At 35.4% G+C, this 16848-nt stretch overlaps 2 protein-coding genes across 3 annotated transcripts; both read left to right on the top strand.

The window, feature by feature from the left end:
* Window positions 1-4694: 4694 nt before the first annotated feature.
* neu3.2 (sialidase 3 (membrane sialidase), tandem duplicate 2) lies at window positions 4695-6818 on the top strand. Of its 2 annotated transcripts, XM_016506229.1 has the most exons (3): window positions 4695-4763; window positions 4888-5136; window positions 5752-6818. In XM_016506229.1, exons 2-3 carry the CDS (start codon window positions 4903-4905, stop codon window positions 6661-6663), a joined length of 1146 nt encoding a protein of 381 aa, XP_016361715.1. In that variant the 5' UTR covers window positions 4695-4763; window positions 4888-4902; the 3' UTR covers window positions 6664-6818. The 2 variants fall into 2 exon arrangements, with proteins under 2 accessions (XP_016361715.1, XP_016361717.1); XM_016506231.1 differs by lacking the exon at window positions 4695-4763 and having other exon boundaries at window positions 4885-5136.
* A 6319-nt stretch (window positions 6819-13137) lies between these two features.
* On the top strand, window positions 13138-16014 carry LOC107703493 (sialidase-4-like). The gene is made up of 3 exons (XM_016506117.1): window positions 13138-13228; window positions 14549-14830; window positions 14941-16014. The coding sequence occupies exons 2-3, from the start codon at window positions 14564-14566 to the stop codon at window positions 15874-15876; spliced, it is 1203 nt and encodes a 400-aa protein (XP_016361603.1). The 5' UTR covers window positions 13138-13228; window positions 14549-14563; the 3' UTR covers window positions 15877-16014.
* The last annotated feature ends 834 nt before the right edge of the window (window positions 16015-16848 follow it).

Here is a 16848-nt window from a genome sequence, read left to right as displayed (position 1 = left end):
ATTAATTAAACTGACACTATTTCAGATAAAGCTATCAAACCAACTGTAAAAATCTCTAAATATTATTCCTTATAATGCAGATGGTTCGGTTTTCAGATTATTAATCAGTTTTTTTTTTTACAGCACTGAACCCATTTATATCCATGAAACTTGATCACCATTTAAACTAAAGATATCACACCAAGGTTCCAGGACTGCCTAAAAAAATTAAAAGTTCAGCACTCGGTGAACAAGTGGTGTTCAAGTTTCATGGATATAAATGGGTTCAGTACTGTCCAAAAAAATAACAAAAAAACAGATTAATAATCTGAAAAACAAGCCTTGTGCATTATAAGGAATAATATTTATAGATTTTTACAGTTGTTTTCATACCTTTATCTCAAACGGTGTCAGTGTTTAATTAATTTAAGTGGGTACAGTATATAAAACATTTAAAAAATATGGATTCATGACTGTACAGGAAAAACAATACAGGCATAATATGAAAAAACAAGCCTTTATAAAACATATGAAAAATAAGGATTCATAAAAACAACAAAAGGCATAATCTGAAAAACCAAGCCTTGTGCATTATAGGGAATAATATTCTCAATATTTTACAGTGGGTTTGATACCTTTATCTCAAACGGTGTCAGAGCTTAATTAATTTAACTGGGTACAGTATATAAAACATATGGTTTCGGTACTGTATATAAAAACAAAGGCATAATCTGAAAAAAACAAGCTGTTTCGGGACGAACGAGATGTGAGACTTGCGGATCCATTTGCAAGCTTTATTTAGGAGACGTGGTCAAGGAAACCAGTTACAGTTTAAAAGTTGAAAATAATAAGACATTTTAAGAAAGAAATCATTTACCTGTTGAGAGTGTGTTGACAGTCTGTGTAGTTGGATGGCTGAAGTCCAAAAAATCAGTAATTCAGGGGGGAAATCAGGGGGAGGGGGATTTACATTAAAATAACAACAACAACAATAACAGCAGCAACAACATATTGTGTGAATCAGGTACTTTTTTATTGATGTGAAATTGTAGCAATAATGTCAGTGCTCTTAACAACAGTTGACACTTGACATTGAACATTAATACATAGATAAAGTGTACAAACACAAAATAAAAACAAAAAATAGATGTGATGAAGACAAAGTTCCAGTGAAATATCTTCACAATCCTATATGATGCCTTTAAGTCCATCATTTTGGTGTGACTGAGTGGCAGTTTCTCTCTGCAGATGAGGAGGTTGTGGGATGTGATGCATCTGAAATACACAATTGAGTTTAGAGTTGTCCATTTGTTTATGTAAAAACAATAATGTCTATGAAGGCCAAAAGCAAAAATGGACAGAATGTGACAAAAGAGCAACAATATATTGTTGTGACAAGTCCCGGTAAGTCTAACGCAGTACACATAGCAAGGTTTTTCATTTATTTATTTTTTTTATAATAAATAAACAGAATAAAATGTAGATAGAATAGAAATAGAATAGAGTTCTAGTGTTAAATAAAAAAAATCTAACAATATGTATTATAAACATGGGCGAGACTAGAGGGATAATCCAGGTACAAGGCAAAGGTCCAGGCAGGGGCAAACAGTATCTGAACAGGGCAAGATGAGAGGGGTAATCCGAGACACACAGGCAATGATCAGAACACGAGAAACAGACAAGGCAAGACTCGGATAAGGCTAGGAAAACTAAAGCAGGCTCCGTAAGGTAGCTATCAGCTAAACAGTGATATACACTAAACAATACTCTGCGTTGAATGGTGGTGTGAGACTGACTTATATAGTGTGTGTTATTGGTAGCAGCTGTGTGTCATTAGTTTCAGGTGAGCTTGTGATTAGTGCAATGGAGCATGGGAAATGTAGTCTAGGGTGATGTGTAACAGTCTGTGTGGTGTGAGAGTCAATATAATGGGAGGGCGACCTCTGGTGGCAAGCGGAAGGAAGTTCATGGACAGGATTCGTGACACAAGCCTTCTGCATTATAGGGAATAATATTCTGAATATTTTACAGTTGGTTTGATACCTTTAGATCAAATGGTGTTGTCGTTTAATGGAATTATATTATTGCAAGTTGTAAAATTATTATAAAACACATAAAATGGTAATTCCAAAAACGGAGCTTTGTGCAATAACAGGGATGTTTTTCCAAACATTTTAGTATTGGTTTTATATTATAATGTCACGTAGTTAAATTGTTTAATTAATTTAAATTGTTCATTTTTTAAATTTTTCCCCTAGAAAGTAAGCCTTGTGCTGTTGAAAGGGGAAATAAAGGGCATATATTTATGTCTAGTTAGTTTGGGCTCAAAACATAACAGCTGCAAAGAGTTGAATTGGCAAAAAAAACAAAAAAAAACGAATGTCTAATGAATGTCAAACGTCAAACTAACTTTACCGCCGTCATTTTCTCGGTGTCACATTACCTTGCGTCGCACGTGGCTATTTAGTTCAGGCTGCTAAAACAAGTAGGCTAATGCACAATTTAATGTAACGCTTTAAGAGGCAGCTACTGCTAGTCTCTTTAAAACAACGCGAACAGCTCAAGTTTTGCTAAAAGTTAACAGGGCGGCAGTTTCGCTTTCGTGTTGTTATCATTTACTTTTATTATCTGTTGTGCGTGTGCTATGGTTTGCATTATAACTGTGCTTGTAATTTGATCAAAGTAAGGGAAATACACACTCCAACTCCAACAGACGCACACATTGCACAATTCAGTCTCCTTATAGTGGATACGGAGAGAATAGCCAAAGGAATAGGGAAGGACAGGGTAAAACAAAAATAATCGTTCAAGTACTCCTTTATAAGTAAGTTATAACCAAGCCCTCTATAAGACTTCACCACTTGACTTAACTTATATGCTTAATCTTGCCTTATTGTACCTATTGTTTTTTTTTTTTTCAAATGTAAATCTGCTCATCATATTTTTAGGATTTAAATCTAACAATGGACAAAACACATAGGGGAAGCAAATCAAGACCGTTTCCAGCAACAACATTATTCAAACAGGAGCCTCAGAAATCTGAAAGAATGAAGGTGACATACAGAATTCCAGCTCTCATCTATATCAGTGACAATCAAACATTCCTTGCCTTTGCTGAAAAGCGGAAAACTGCAGATGACACTGATGCAGATGTCCTTGTGATGAAAAAAGGAATATGGAAGGATGGTGGAGTTGAGGTGAGTCTTGCAACATTAACATTTATTGGTAGACAGTTCTCTGGAACGTAAGTATATTTTTACAGTTTTTACAGTGGGTTTGATACCTTTATCTCAAACGGTGTCAGAGCTTAATTAATTTAACTATATAAAACATATAAAAGCATTATTGACACACTATTTTCCTAATTAATGCTGTACAGTTGCTTTGACACAATCTGTATTGTTAAAAGCACTATAAAAATAAAGGTGACTTGACTTGACTATGTAGAAGACAGGGCAAGAGCAGTCCGGTAAACAAGCGAGGGGCAGTCGACGGTGAATGTAATCCAACAGGGCGAGACTAGAGGGATAATCCAGGTACAAGGCAAAGGTCCAGGCAGGGGCAAACAGTATCTGAACAGGGCAAGATGAGAGGGGTAATCCGAGACACACAGGCAATGATCAGAACACGAGAAACAGACAAGGCAAGACTCGGATAAGGCTAGGAAAACTAAAGCAGGCTCCGTAAGGTAGCTATCAGCTAAACAGTGATATACACTAAACAATACTCTGTGTTGAATGGTGGTGTGAGACTGACTTATATAGTGTGTGTTATTGGTAGCAGCTGTGTGTCATTAGTTTCAGGTGAGCTTGTGATTAGTGCAATGGAGCATGGGAAATGTAGTCTAGGGTGATGTGTAACAGTCTGTGTGGTGTGAGAGTCAATATAATGGGAGGGCGACCTCTGGTGGCAAGCGGAAGGAAGTTCATGGACAGGATTCGTGACACAAGCCTTCTGCATTATAGGGAATAATATTCTGAATATTTTACAGTTGGTTTGATACCTTTAGATCAAATGGTGTTGTCGTTTAATGGAATTATATTATTGCAAGTTGTAAAATTATTATAAAACACATAAAATGGTAATTCCAAAAACGGAGCTTTGTGCAATAACAGGGATGTTTTTCCAAACATTTTAGTATTGGTTTTATATTATAATGTCACGTAGTTAAATTGTTTAATTAATTTAAATTGTTCATTTTTTAAATTTTTCCCCTAGAAAGTAAGCCTTGTGCTGTTGAAAGGGGAAATAAAGGGCATATATTTATGTCTAGTTAGTTTGGGCTCAAAACATAACAGCTGCAAAGAGTTGAATTGGCAAAAAAAACAAAAAAAAACGAATGTCTAATGAATGTCAAACGTCAAACTAACTTTACCGCCGTCATTTTCTCGGTGTCACATTACCTTGCGTCGCACGTGGCTATTTAGTTCAGGCTGCTAAAACAAGTAGGCTAATGCACAATTTAATGTAACGCTTTAAGAGGCAGCTACTGCTAGTCTCTTTAAAACAACGCGAACAGCTCAAGTTTTGCTAAAAGTTAACAGGGCGGCAGTTTCGCTTTCGTGTTGTTATCATTTACTTTTATTATCTGTTGTGCGTGTGCTATGGTTTGCATTATAACTGTGCTTGTAATTTGATCAAAGTAAGGGAAATACACACTCCAACTCCAACAGACGCACACATTGCACAATTCAGTCTCCTTATAGTGGATACGGAGAGAATAGCCAAAGGAATAGGGAAGGACAGGGTAAAACAAAAATAATCGTTCAAGTACTCCTTTATAAGTAAGTTATAACCAAGCCCTCTATAAGACTTCACCACTTGACTTAACTTATATGCTTAATCTTGCCTTATTGTACCTATTGTTTTTTTTTTTTTCAAATGTAAATCTGCTCATCATATTTTTAGGATTTAAATCTAACAATGGACAAAACACATAGGGGAAGCAAATCAAGACCGTTTCCAGCAACAACATTATTCAAACAGGAGCCTCAGAAATCTGAAAGAATGAAGGTGACATACAGAATTCCAGCTCTCATCTATATCAGTGACAATCAAACATTCCTTGCCTTTGCTGAAAAGCGGAAAACTGCAGATGACACTGATGCAGATGTCCTTGTGATGAAAAAAGGAATATGGAAGGATGGTGGAGTTGAGGTGAGTCTTGCAACATTAACATTTATTGGTAGACAGTTCTCTGGAACGTAAGTATTAAAGGAACTAGTTCACCCAAAAATAAACATTTGCTGAAAATTTACTCTCCTGTTTCAGGCCATGTGAAATGTAGATGAGTTTGTTTCTTCATCAAAACAGATTTGGAATCATTTAGCATTACATCACTTGCTCATCAATGAACGTTTGCAGTGAATGGGTGCTGTCAGATTGAGAGTCCAAACAGCTGATAAAAACATCACAATAATATACCCACAAGTAATCCACACGTCTTGTAAAGCGAAAAGCTGTGTGTTTGTAAGAAACAAATCCATCCCCTGTTGTCCTCTCAGAATCCATAGACATATTTGTTTTGAACTGATTTGGACTGTTTTCACTTGTAAACACTGTCTTGTAAACTCTTGTTTTTACCGGAGAAGGCAATATGATGAAAAGCAATATTATGGATAGAGGACTCGTATTTTACTTTTCATTACTGTAATGCTTTTCTGATGAAGAAACAAGCTCATCTACATCTTGGATGGCCTGAGGGTGAGCACATTTCAGCAAATTTTCTATTTTAATATTACGCCTTTTTTATTTTTGTTTTTTCGTTTTCAGTGGGATAGTAGTAGTCATGAGCTGCTCACTTCGGCTTGTCAACCAAACCACCGCAGCATGAATTCATGTCCGGTCTATGAGAGAGAATCCAAGACCCTCTTTCTGTTTTTCATCACTGTTCCTGTTGGGATCTCGGAACACAAACAAATACATAAGAATAAGAATCAGGCACGACTTTGTTACATAACCAGTCAGGACACTGGCAAAACCTGGAGTGATATTATAGACCTGACAGCAGATGTGATCGGTGAGCAGGAGAAGGACTGGGCCACCTTTGCTGTTGGACCAGGACATGGTGTTCAAACCAAGAGCGGAAGACTGATTATCCCAGCATATGTGTATCCTTGCAGCTCACTCAACTGTAAACCCATATCACGTGCATTCACTTTCTACAGTGATGATAAAGGAAATACTTGGCATTTAGGAAAATGTGTGGATGGTGAGTCTAACGAGTGTCAGATGGCTGAGATCATTGACGACAAAGGTAACAGTAAACTTTACTGCAATGCTCGAAGTATATCCGGCCACAGAGTCGAGGCTCTAAGCGAGAGCAATGGAGAACCTTTTGACAAGCCTTCATCTGCACATAAGCTGACAGAGACTGGACATGGCTGCCAAGGAAGTGTGTTGAGTTTTGCCCCTGATCAAGCAACTGAAAAAACATGGCTACTTTATTGCCATCCAACCAATCCAAGAAAGAGAGCATGCCTTGGAGTCTACCTAAATAAATCCCCGTGGGATGCCTCAGGATGGGAGGATCATAAATTGATCATCTATGATGGTCCAAGTGGATACTCAGATCTGGCTCAGTGTGGAGATGGAAAACACTTTGCATGTCTCATGGAATGTGGAGAGATAAGTGAGGTTGAAGGGATAGCCTTTGTCCTTTTTAAACTCAGTGACGTCATTTAGGCCAAGGGTGCTAAATGAGATAGCAAAAGTCAGCATTTTCTTTTAGTTTGCAAATAATTAAATTAGTGCTAAGAATAATGGCCGTTTACTCACAAAATTGATATTAAACATAGTTAAATCATCAAAATATGTAGATCATACACAGTACCATTCAGAAGATTTTTTTGAGAAATGAATGCTTTTATTCAGCAAGCATGCATTCAATTTAAGGTACAATATGTAAGATTTTCGTAATAAAATATCCAAAAACTACTTGCACAGTGTTATATATTTTATGCAGTTGTGTATTTATGTTATTCCAAATGGTCCCAAGGATTTGTAAATCCAGAGAAATTCCCATTTTAAATAATGACTCGTCCCTGGTCACCGATCAATGGTGTAATATCCACATATCCAATGAGATAATTGATGAAACTCAATGTGGATTCATGAAAGGTCGCAACATTTCCTCTAATATTCGTTTAGTTATTGATTTAGTGCAGTATAGTAATTTATTAAATGGAGACCCTTTAATACTTTTTCTGGATTTTAGAAAAGCTTTTGATACAGTAAGCCATAATTTTATATTTGATTAATTAAAACTCTTTGGTTTCGGACAATAGTTCATCAAAAGTGTAAGAACTATGTACTGTGGTAGCAATAGTTCTATTAAACTTGCCAATGGAACATCTCCTAGATTTGAAATAAATCAAGGCATCCGTCAAGGTTGTCCAGTTTCTGCATTTTTTTCCTTGGTCGTAGCTCAAGTTTTAAGTAATATGATAAATCAACATTGCTTCAAAGGTATTGCAGTTCATGAAAGACAAATTAAAATATCGCAACTTGCTGATGACTCGACAATTTTTCTTAGTGATAGTTAGGTACCTCTGGCATTGAATATCATTAATAATTTTTCAAAATTCTCTGGATTGAATTTAAATCTGTCTAAGTGTGAGATCCTACAGCTTAAAAATAACAACCTATCCACTGTATGTAATATTCCTGTTAAAAGCATGGTAAACTATTTGGGAATCAAAATCTCTAAAAATACTGATGCAATGGTCAACTCAAATTTTATACCTGTTATCGAAAAAATGCAAAAGAGGTATAATTCATGGTTGGCGAGAGATCTTTCTATTCAAAGAAGAATTTTATTAAGTAAATCATCAGAAGGTCTTTCGAGAGCAGCATACCTTCTCTCTTCACTTAGTGCCCCAAAGCTTATATGCTCACAAATGGATAAAATACTCTTTAATTTAATCTCGAGAAACAAGCCTCATAAAATAAAAAAGTGTCCTTGTTAATAAACTATCTGATGGTGGATTAAATGTTCTTAATTTTCAACCAAATTTTAAAAATGAATTGGCTTAAAAACTTTTTAAAAAATCAAACGAGTGTTTTCAATATTGTCCCATATCATTTATTTGAAAAACTTGGGGGATTGCATTTTTTGTTGCAGTGTCCTTATATAACTGGCAAACTTCCCGTTGCTTTGGCCAATTATCACAAACAAGCATTACTTTTCTGGTCACTTTTGTACAAACACAATTTTTCTCCTAGCAGGTGTTTTATATGGAACAATGGTAATAATTTAACATTTATTTTTCTATTGCCCTTTTTCTATTTCATTTTGGGTTGACTTTAAAATAGACATAACAAAAATATTAAACAATGCCCTTAATTTAGAGCCTCATGATATTTTACTTTGTTATCAAAACCCATCTTTTTCTGAGGAACATATTTATATTATTAATCTGTTAATTATCTTAGCAACGTTTTATATTCATAAGTCAAAAGTAATTAAAAAAACATCATATATTACATTTTGTAACACTGATCTTAAAATATACTTTGAAACCCTTTCTAATATGAGATCACAAAATAAGAAGCTAATAAAAACAATACAAATTCTAAAGCTTTTCAAAGTTATGTAACTGCCCTAATGTATGTATGATATATATATATAGTTGTTCTGTTTTGCATGCTTTGAGATGTGCAACGTTTCCCTGTTTGCATTGTGCCTTTGTTTGATGGAACTGAATAAAGGGGGAAAAAAATTCCCTCATATCCTCAGTTTCCGCTCGTAGAAAGAGTATGGCAACAAGCAGACACAAATGCTGCTGTACAGTTAAACTCCAAATCCATTACGGCTGTCGCGTGTCACCACCGTCGAGCTAGGTGGGCGTGGCTTCAGCAACCTGCTCCCGCCTCTTTGCCCATTTTCGATTATCCGGGATTGACGCGCGTTGACGCGCTGCCAAGATTTCGACGGCTGCCTCCGCCCAATTTTGAGCTTCAAAAACGCTCTTCGGAAATCTACGGGTGACGTCACGGACACTACGTCCATGTTTTTATACAGTCTGATTATAACCAATCACACATGAGTCTATGGGCTTATGAATGCAATGGCCAATCAGAGGCGTTCAGATGAGTTTTTGTTCAGTGCACTGCGCTCGCTAACTGAATTCAGCTCTGACGCGAATGATCTCATCATAAACAACAAAGCGCAGATGTACGTATGATGTAAGAGATACATATGATGTAAGTAAGAGATTCATTCATCAAACCGTGTATAGACAGCTTTACTGATTATAAGGGGAGTTTTTTTGAGAGTGCTTAAACTCAAGCTAAACTTAAGTCAGTCATAATGTTCTTTGACAGTGTACATGTTCTTTGCTTGCATTCTCTGTATAATTTATTCACTGTTTGAATAACTACGGAAGGTACAGGTAATCAAAAAATGTATTAATTACCTCATCCGTGAACATCCTCCTTAATAGCGTCATCAAACTTCGCCTTTGTTATTGTTTTGAAAATGCGACCTCTAGTGGCGAAAACTTACATATTGTACCTTTAAAGGGGTCATATGATGCGATTTCAAGTTTTCCTTTCTCTTTGGAGGGTGGTGACAGCAGCGGCAATCCACCTGTCACTCAAATGGCCACGCCCTTAATTATTCAGAATTTTAAGGCTTAATATAATTTAAACGGATGAGTTATACAAAATTTCATCCCCCTCACAGTTGTCATGAAGGGCAAAATTAGCTATATAGACCAGAATCATTTTTTGAACCAGGCTGTAAATATGTTTTTTTCTGCTGTAAAGTTGGGCATTTTAACATGGAGAGTCTATGGGATTGACTCCCTTTTGCAGCCAGCCTCTAGCGGCCAGTTGACGAATTACAGTTTAAGTCACTTCCTTGTTGGCTTCACGAGAGAGAGGGGGAGGTTGCCACTTGGTCACATCACAGGAGAGTGAACTGCCTGTCAGAAATCATAGCAGTCAGCTGTTTTAACCGCAGCTTGTGTACTGCGTCGTCACTGTGTCTGTCACGCGACTCTGTTGCCCTTTCGGGCTTGAACTGATGGTAAAACTAACGACATTATTAACTGTCTTGATATTTACTTTGAAAGCTGATGCTCGCGATTATGGTAAGGGGCGTTACATTTCAGGCACTGCTTGTGGTGTTCGGCCAATCACAATGCACTGGGTCAGCTGGCCAATCAGAGCAGACTGCGCTTGTCAAAGGAGGGGGCTTTGTTGAAAACGAGTGTTTGAGAGAGGCGGGGCATAGAGGACCTACAATAATGTACAGTATTTGAAAAATAATGTGTTTTTTGAACATTAAAGCATGTCAGCATATTCTGTTACACCAAATACACGAATAATGATATTTAATATAGCATCATATGACCCCTTTAATCAGAAAATCTAATTTTACTTTGCAAATAAATGATGTCCTTTAGAACTTTCTATTAATCAAATAATCCTGACAGAAGTATCACAGTTTCCACAAAAATTATTAAGCAGCACAACTGTGGAATGTTTCTTGAGCAGTATAAGAATGATTTCTGAAGGATGTGACACTGAAGACTGGAGTAATGGCTGCTTTGTTGAAAATTAAGCTTTGCCTCAACAGGAATAAATCACATAAAAAAATTATAATAAAACTGAGAACACTCTTTGCATTATAATCTGCATTATTGATAATATCAATCTAGCCTTGGCAAGCATAAGAGACTTTTTTCCAAAAACATTAAATAATTTTACCAACCCCAAACTTTTGAACAACAGGTCATCAAAATATCTAACCAAAAATATACTTTATGAAAAATAGTTTTGTGCCATTATTTCTGTTACATGGATGCTTTGTTTCTGTTTTCCCTGTGACCTAGTTTTAGTTGTGTTTAGTGTAGTTTTTAGTTTCCTTTGTTTGCCAGTAGAGTGTGGTTGTATAGATGCTTGGTCTCCTTTGAGTTTACCATTAAAATATGTTAGTATTCTTCTTTGTTGTGTGCTTTGTTTGACTGCCTCATTCTGTAACGATTCCATTTTTATTGTTAATGTCAGTTTTTTTTTCTTTTGCAAAAGTACATAGCAGCTGCATTCTTCACCACCGTGACAGTTCTTCCTCCAACCCTCTGTCACCTCATCATATGCTTTATTTATTTTCTTTTGTTACAGGCTTGTTTTAAGTAGTCCTTTAGTGCTTGAGTTACATGTCAAGCCCTCTTTCATGGCAGCTTGCCAAATCTGTTTCATCAAGATTATATGAACATGCAAACTTGTGAAATAAAAAGTGAATGCAATCATGGCATGTCTCTGGTTGGTATGTGTCATAGTTGAGCATCCATAAGGGTTCCAGTTGACACTCACAACTGATACAGTGTGGGTTTTTTTGTTCTTTGCAGCAGTAAAATGTGCATATTTAACTAATTCAAATAAGTTTCACTATTGTTACTTTACCTCTTGAAATCATTAAGTACTTTAAAAAAAAAAATAACTGTAGGGAATCAGTATTGTGTTGCATATTCTGTTGCTTCTGCTCATTCTGCTGCATCACACTTTTCACTTCTCTTCAGGATTATTTGAGTGCACAGTAAAGATAAGGTGTGTGTTTTTAAAAAATTGTGCAGGGCTGTGCAACATTAGGGGTTGAGACCATAATTCATTTTTGACATGGGAGATAAAGTTATCCTGGTGTTTATAGTTCATGCACGTAACACGGCTCATAAATCATTTAATAATCATTCTGTAATTATTCCAGATATTCCAATGTCGCCATCACAAGCTCATTACACAGTCCTCAACTCCTTTTGTCCTTAGTGGTAAAATATTAGTGATAACATGTGTCAGTGCTTACCCCACCCAGACCAGTAAAACATGATGGATCTGTCTATATCTAAATCAGCGGTAACTTGGAAGACTTTTGCCAGACAATAGCTATATGGCGTGCCAGATAAAGCAAGCTGAATGGAATGTAAAACATAACAGTTATATAAACACACACAGACACACACACACACACAAAGCAAATAAAGCATATTTTTTTATCCAACACAGCCCCAAACACAAGAACTAATGCAAACTATCTCTTTTGCATTGCAGTGAATTGAAGTGGCAAAACGAGAGGCAGAATTTGTAAAAAAAAAAAAAAAAAAAATTTGTATAATTTCTAGACTGAGTATTCTATATTCAGTAAAATGAAAGCTTAAAGACATTTTGGTTTTAATTTATTTTAATAAAATACTGGTGCTTATGCTTATAACACTGGTGCCAACTACTTATGTCTGTAGTGTTGCACAGACAAATTAGCAAATTAATAAGATTATATTGATCAAAATTTAAATGTAAAATATGTAAATTGGGGGACCGTTTTTTCTAGATATAAAATGTGTATTTCTAACCAATTTAAATAAAAGATCAAAATTTAAATGTAAAATATGTAAATTGGGGGACCGTTTTTTCTTAGATATAAAATGTGTATTTCTAACCAATTTAATTAAAGTGCACGTTTAATAAAATATACTGTATGTTCACAATATAACACTATAATATTTGTGTTAAACATGTTTTGCTCCCATTACATCCCAGAATTTATTTTTTTAAGATTTATGTTTGGCATTTTTGCCTTTATTGCGATAGGACAGTATGATGACAGGAAGCGAAGTGGGAGAGAAAGAAGGGAATGGGATCGGGAAAGGTCCTTTGATGTATAGTAGGAATATGCAGATTTTGTTAAACACGAAATTCAATTAAATATGTAGGCTATTAATTAAATGAAACTCAATTGAATATGTATTTGAAAACAAAATGTAACTTTAAACAGTGCACACATTTTTTCATCCTACAGAATACAAATATGCAAATATTTTGATTATTGGTATTTAACATTATATATGTCTGTGTGTGTGCGTGTGTGTGCTAGTATGTATGTACTGTATGCATGTATATATATATATATATACATATACACACACACACACACACACTTTATGCTTACTTGAAAGGACAACAGTAAATGAAACAGAAAAAGATAAACAATGTTTTTCACCTTGCAGGCAGTCTATTTTAAATAATAATAATAATAATTATTATCATATGACCGCATGTTGACTTTCTTATCATCCTGCTCTTTAAACGTAGTTAATGTTTAATCTAGTTTCAGAAATGTCCTGTGTTGAAATAGGTTATTATAAATAAGGGATGTTCAGAATGTTTTGGTTTCACCTGATGAGAGGTTTGAGAGGTGGTGACAAACCTGCTGTAAGAATCATTTGTTGCTGCTGCAAGAAAAATAATTTCTGTGAGTATTGCTTCATATAGAGAGAATTGTTGACAAAATAAATGTAATTTATTTAAGTTTAAGAATAAATTAGTTGTATATGTTGAGTGTAGTGATGTCAGTGGCACCTTAAAAATTACTAAAAATAAAATATGATAAAGTAAGTAAAAATAAAATAAATATATAACCCAGTCTGTCAGAATTTACAAAAAAATAAAAAATAAATACATTTAGAGATGCTTATTTGTAACGCAACCTCTGAATGAAGGGGGTCAGCACAAAATTCTGCCGTTTTATGAGTGCCACTCACAGTTATGTTTTGTTTTTTTTTCAGTAAATTAACATGTATTTGTCTCAAATCATTAACACTAATGCACCAGTTTTTATTTTCATACAGCAAGAATGGCTAAAGTGGTGTCCATAGGTTGCAGGTTGAAGTGCAAAAAAAATCTTATGTAACTTATGTCTGTACAGTGATTATATTCATTGTTTTGTTTTCAACGTCTCACGTGATTCCTGTACTTTGTCCTACCTGTGCAGGCATGCTGCTTCTCATCCAGGGTGTGTCCCCTTTGACTCTTTTTATTCAGCAGTATTGTGCTTTTTGGCAAGGTTTTGATCATTTTTGTAACCATTAGATTTTGCACACATGATCAGCAAGGAGAGTGTGACTGCAGGAGTTGCGCAGCAAAAAAAAAAAAAAAAATCATTATACGTTACTTGGTCTGCTAGATTGTAAATTTACCATTTTTATGTTTTTATTGGTCAGTAAAATTGTACAGTTCCTTATTATAGGCCTACCATTCTCATCAGGTGACAGTAGAAGTTGTAAGTCTCAGTGTAAGTAGCAGTCTCAATTTTGAGGTAGAAAAATTATTTTATTCTATTATTATTTTACAACATTTATTCTTTTTTTATATTATTATTAAGAACAAAAACAATGAAGATTCCCTACAGAGGTATGCTAAACAAAAAATTAATGTCATTTACTGAATTTTAATTGGGGAAAAAAATTATAATAAAGCACCTCTGTTCAGTGTTCTTGTGATTTCAGTGTCATTTAAAATTGACTGATTTAAAATAAAAAATTAAATAAATCTATCAGCTATGACTTTGGAGACTGTTCAAAATTCTAACGGGCCATTTTTATTAATATTTTTTACTTTTTACATGAATCTACAATCTTTACCCTATACAATGACAAAGCAAAAAAAAAAAAAACAGAATTGCGATGACTGCAAATTAATAATAATAATAATAATAATAATAAAATAAATAGTTGCATTGCATACTATGACTTGTCTATTGTCTTGTTACTGATACTGTTTATTCTATTTCCAGGGCTAAATTTTAACAATGGGTAACAAGACACCATCAAGAAACAATTCAGGATGTCTTAAAGAAATAAACAAAACAACAATATTCAAACAGGAACAGCCCCAAACCTGGTGTTGCTGTTGTGAAAAACAGGTGTCATACAGAATTCCAGCTCTCGTCTATCTCAGTGTCGACCAAACCTTCCTTGCCTTTGCTGAAAAGAGAAAAACATTAAGTGACACAAACGCAGAAGTACTTGTGCTGAGAAGAGGAACATGGAAGGATGCCAAGAATCAAGAAGTTGAGGTACAAAATAATTAAATATTATTCATGCCAGTTTTCTTAACAACTTAACTATTTCAGAGATGCTTTACACAGCCTGGCATGAACACAGTCATGATGCTTTTATATTTCAGTGGGACAGTGGTCATCAGGTGCTCTCTTCAGCTTGTCTACCAAACCACCGCAGCATGAATCCATGTCCGGTCTATGAAAGAGAATCCAAGACCCTCTTTCTGTTTTTTGTCTGTGTTCCCACTCGAGTCTCTGAATATGAACAAATACGGACAAACAAGAGCCAGGGACGACTTTGTTATGTAACCAGTACGGATGCTGGCAAAACCTGGAGCCATACTATAGACTTGACAGCAGATGTGATCGGTGAGCAGATGAAAGAATGGGCCCCATTTGCTGTTGGACCAGGACATGGTTTTCAAATGAAGAGCGGAAGACTGATTATCCCAGCATATGCTTATCGTTACAAACCTGATTGCATATCATGCTGCTGCTTATCGTTTTGCTGTTTCACACCTTATGCCTTAGCATTCTACAGTGATGATCAAGGAATCACATGGAAGGTGGGGAACCAAATGGATGTTGAGTCGTGTGAGTGTCAGATGGCTGAGATCATTGATGAGAAAGGTATGAGTACTCTGTACTGCAATGCCCGAACCCGCCTTGGCTACAGAACGGAGGCGCTAAGCTACAACTCTGGAGATGATTTTGGCACAGTTTTATACCCAAACAAGCTGATAGAGACCGGAAAGGGATGCCAGGGGAGTGTGTTGAGTTTTCTAGAACAGAGTAATCCTCCAAAGACATGGTTGCTCTATTCCCATCCGTCTAATCCAAAGAAAAGAGTGGATCTTGGTCTCTACTTGAATAAAACCCCACTGGATTCCTCAGGGTGGCCAGATGCACCTTTAATGTTATTGCATCATGGTCCCAGTGCATACGCAGATCTGGTAGAGCATGAGCCTGGACGCTTTGCTTGTCTCATGGAATGTGGAAAGGAACATGAGAATGAAGAAATAGCCTTTTTGCTGTTCGAACTCCCTGTGAAAAATCTGTAAAAGTGTTCATTTTCTTGTAGTGTTAGTACCTGCAAATGAATACATCTAATCATGATAAATCCATATTTTCTGTTTTTGTAGATGAAAACTGCTTCTATAAATACTGATTTGGAAACTGGGGTAGATATGGAACCAAACAAAGGCATTGTATATACAGATTATCATAATATATTATGGTATATAATATATATTATCATAATAGTCATTTTCAGCAATTTAGAAGGTATGTATTATATATAATTCTTGAACAGATCTAACGATTACACATTAAATGTATATAATAGACAATTTGATGAATATATTGATTTTTATCTCTGATTAACGCTAAATGTAACTGCTTTTGATGCATTGTGGCAGAGATATTTGAATAAACTTTCAAATGAACATGGTGTTTCCTTATTTTAAAAAGTTATAAATATCACATATTGATCACTTCTGCTCTGCATACTTGTCAGTAAAGTCCACTGCCAACACAACAGCATGCCCCTATATATATTTTTTGTTTTGTTCAAGATTTTGTTCCCCCAAAAAAAGAAGGTTATATTAGAGTCTTGCTGTACTAAAATCTAGCATTTTAAACTGTGTAGAAAACACTAACATTCAAAAACATCTGTTTCTCATGAGATATGTGCTGTACCACGACCAAAGGTCAGTGGAAAAACCTTTCCCACCCAAAGGAAGTATCTGATGATAACAAACCTTGGAGTCCTGCCTGGAATGCAGGGGCTTCACCCTTCTGCCTGCCCAAAATAATAGTACTGTGTATGATGTAGAACTTTTTCTAAACATGTTTTCTTAAAGTTTTTTTTTTTTATGTGCCTTTTTACAGTGTTCTTCAATGTGATTTACTGTACATTAGGAGGGCTCCAGACAAAAAAATCACTTAAAGGGGTCATATGATGCTATTTTAAAGATCATTATTTTGTGTATTTGGTGTAACAGAATATGTTGACATGCTTTAATGTTCAAAAA

Source organism: Sinocyclocheilus anshuiensis, unplaced genomic scaffold, assembly GCF_001515605.1.
Source record: "Sinocyclocheilus anshuiensis isolate Anshui unplaced genomic scaffold, SAMN03320099.WGS_v1.1 scaffold330, whole genome shotgun sequence".
NCBI classification, from domain to species: domain Eukaryota; kingdom Metazoa; phylum Chordata; class Actinopteri; order Cypriniformes; family Cyprinidae; genus Sinocyclocheilus; species Sinocyclocheilus anshuiensis.
Note: the sequence above shows the minus strand (reverse complement) of the source record. Positions and strands in the feature narration are given on the sequence as shown.

What these genes read in the sequence shown, in the direction of transcription:
- neu3.2 (XM_016506229.1), top strand. Translation starts at nt 4,903, where the DNA reads ATGGACAAAACACATAGGGGAAGCAAATCAAGACCGTTTCCAGCAACA. An exon ending in GGAAGGATGGTGGAGTTGAG is followed by an intron (nt 5,137 to 5,751) that starts GTGAGTCTTGCA and finishes TTTCGTTTTCAG; the next exon opens with TGGGATAGTAGTAGTCATGA.
- LOC107703493 (XM_016506117.1), top strand. Translation starts at nt 14,564, where the DNA reads ATGGGTAACAAGACACCATCAAGAAACAATTCAGGATGTCTTAAAGAA. An exon ending in CCAAGAATCAAGAAGTTGAG is followed by an intron (nt 14,831 to 14,940) that starts GTACAAAATAAT and finishes TTTATATTTCAG; the next exon opens with TGGGACAGTGGTCATCAGGT.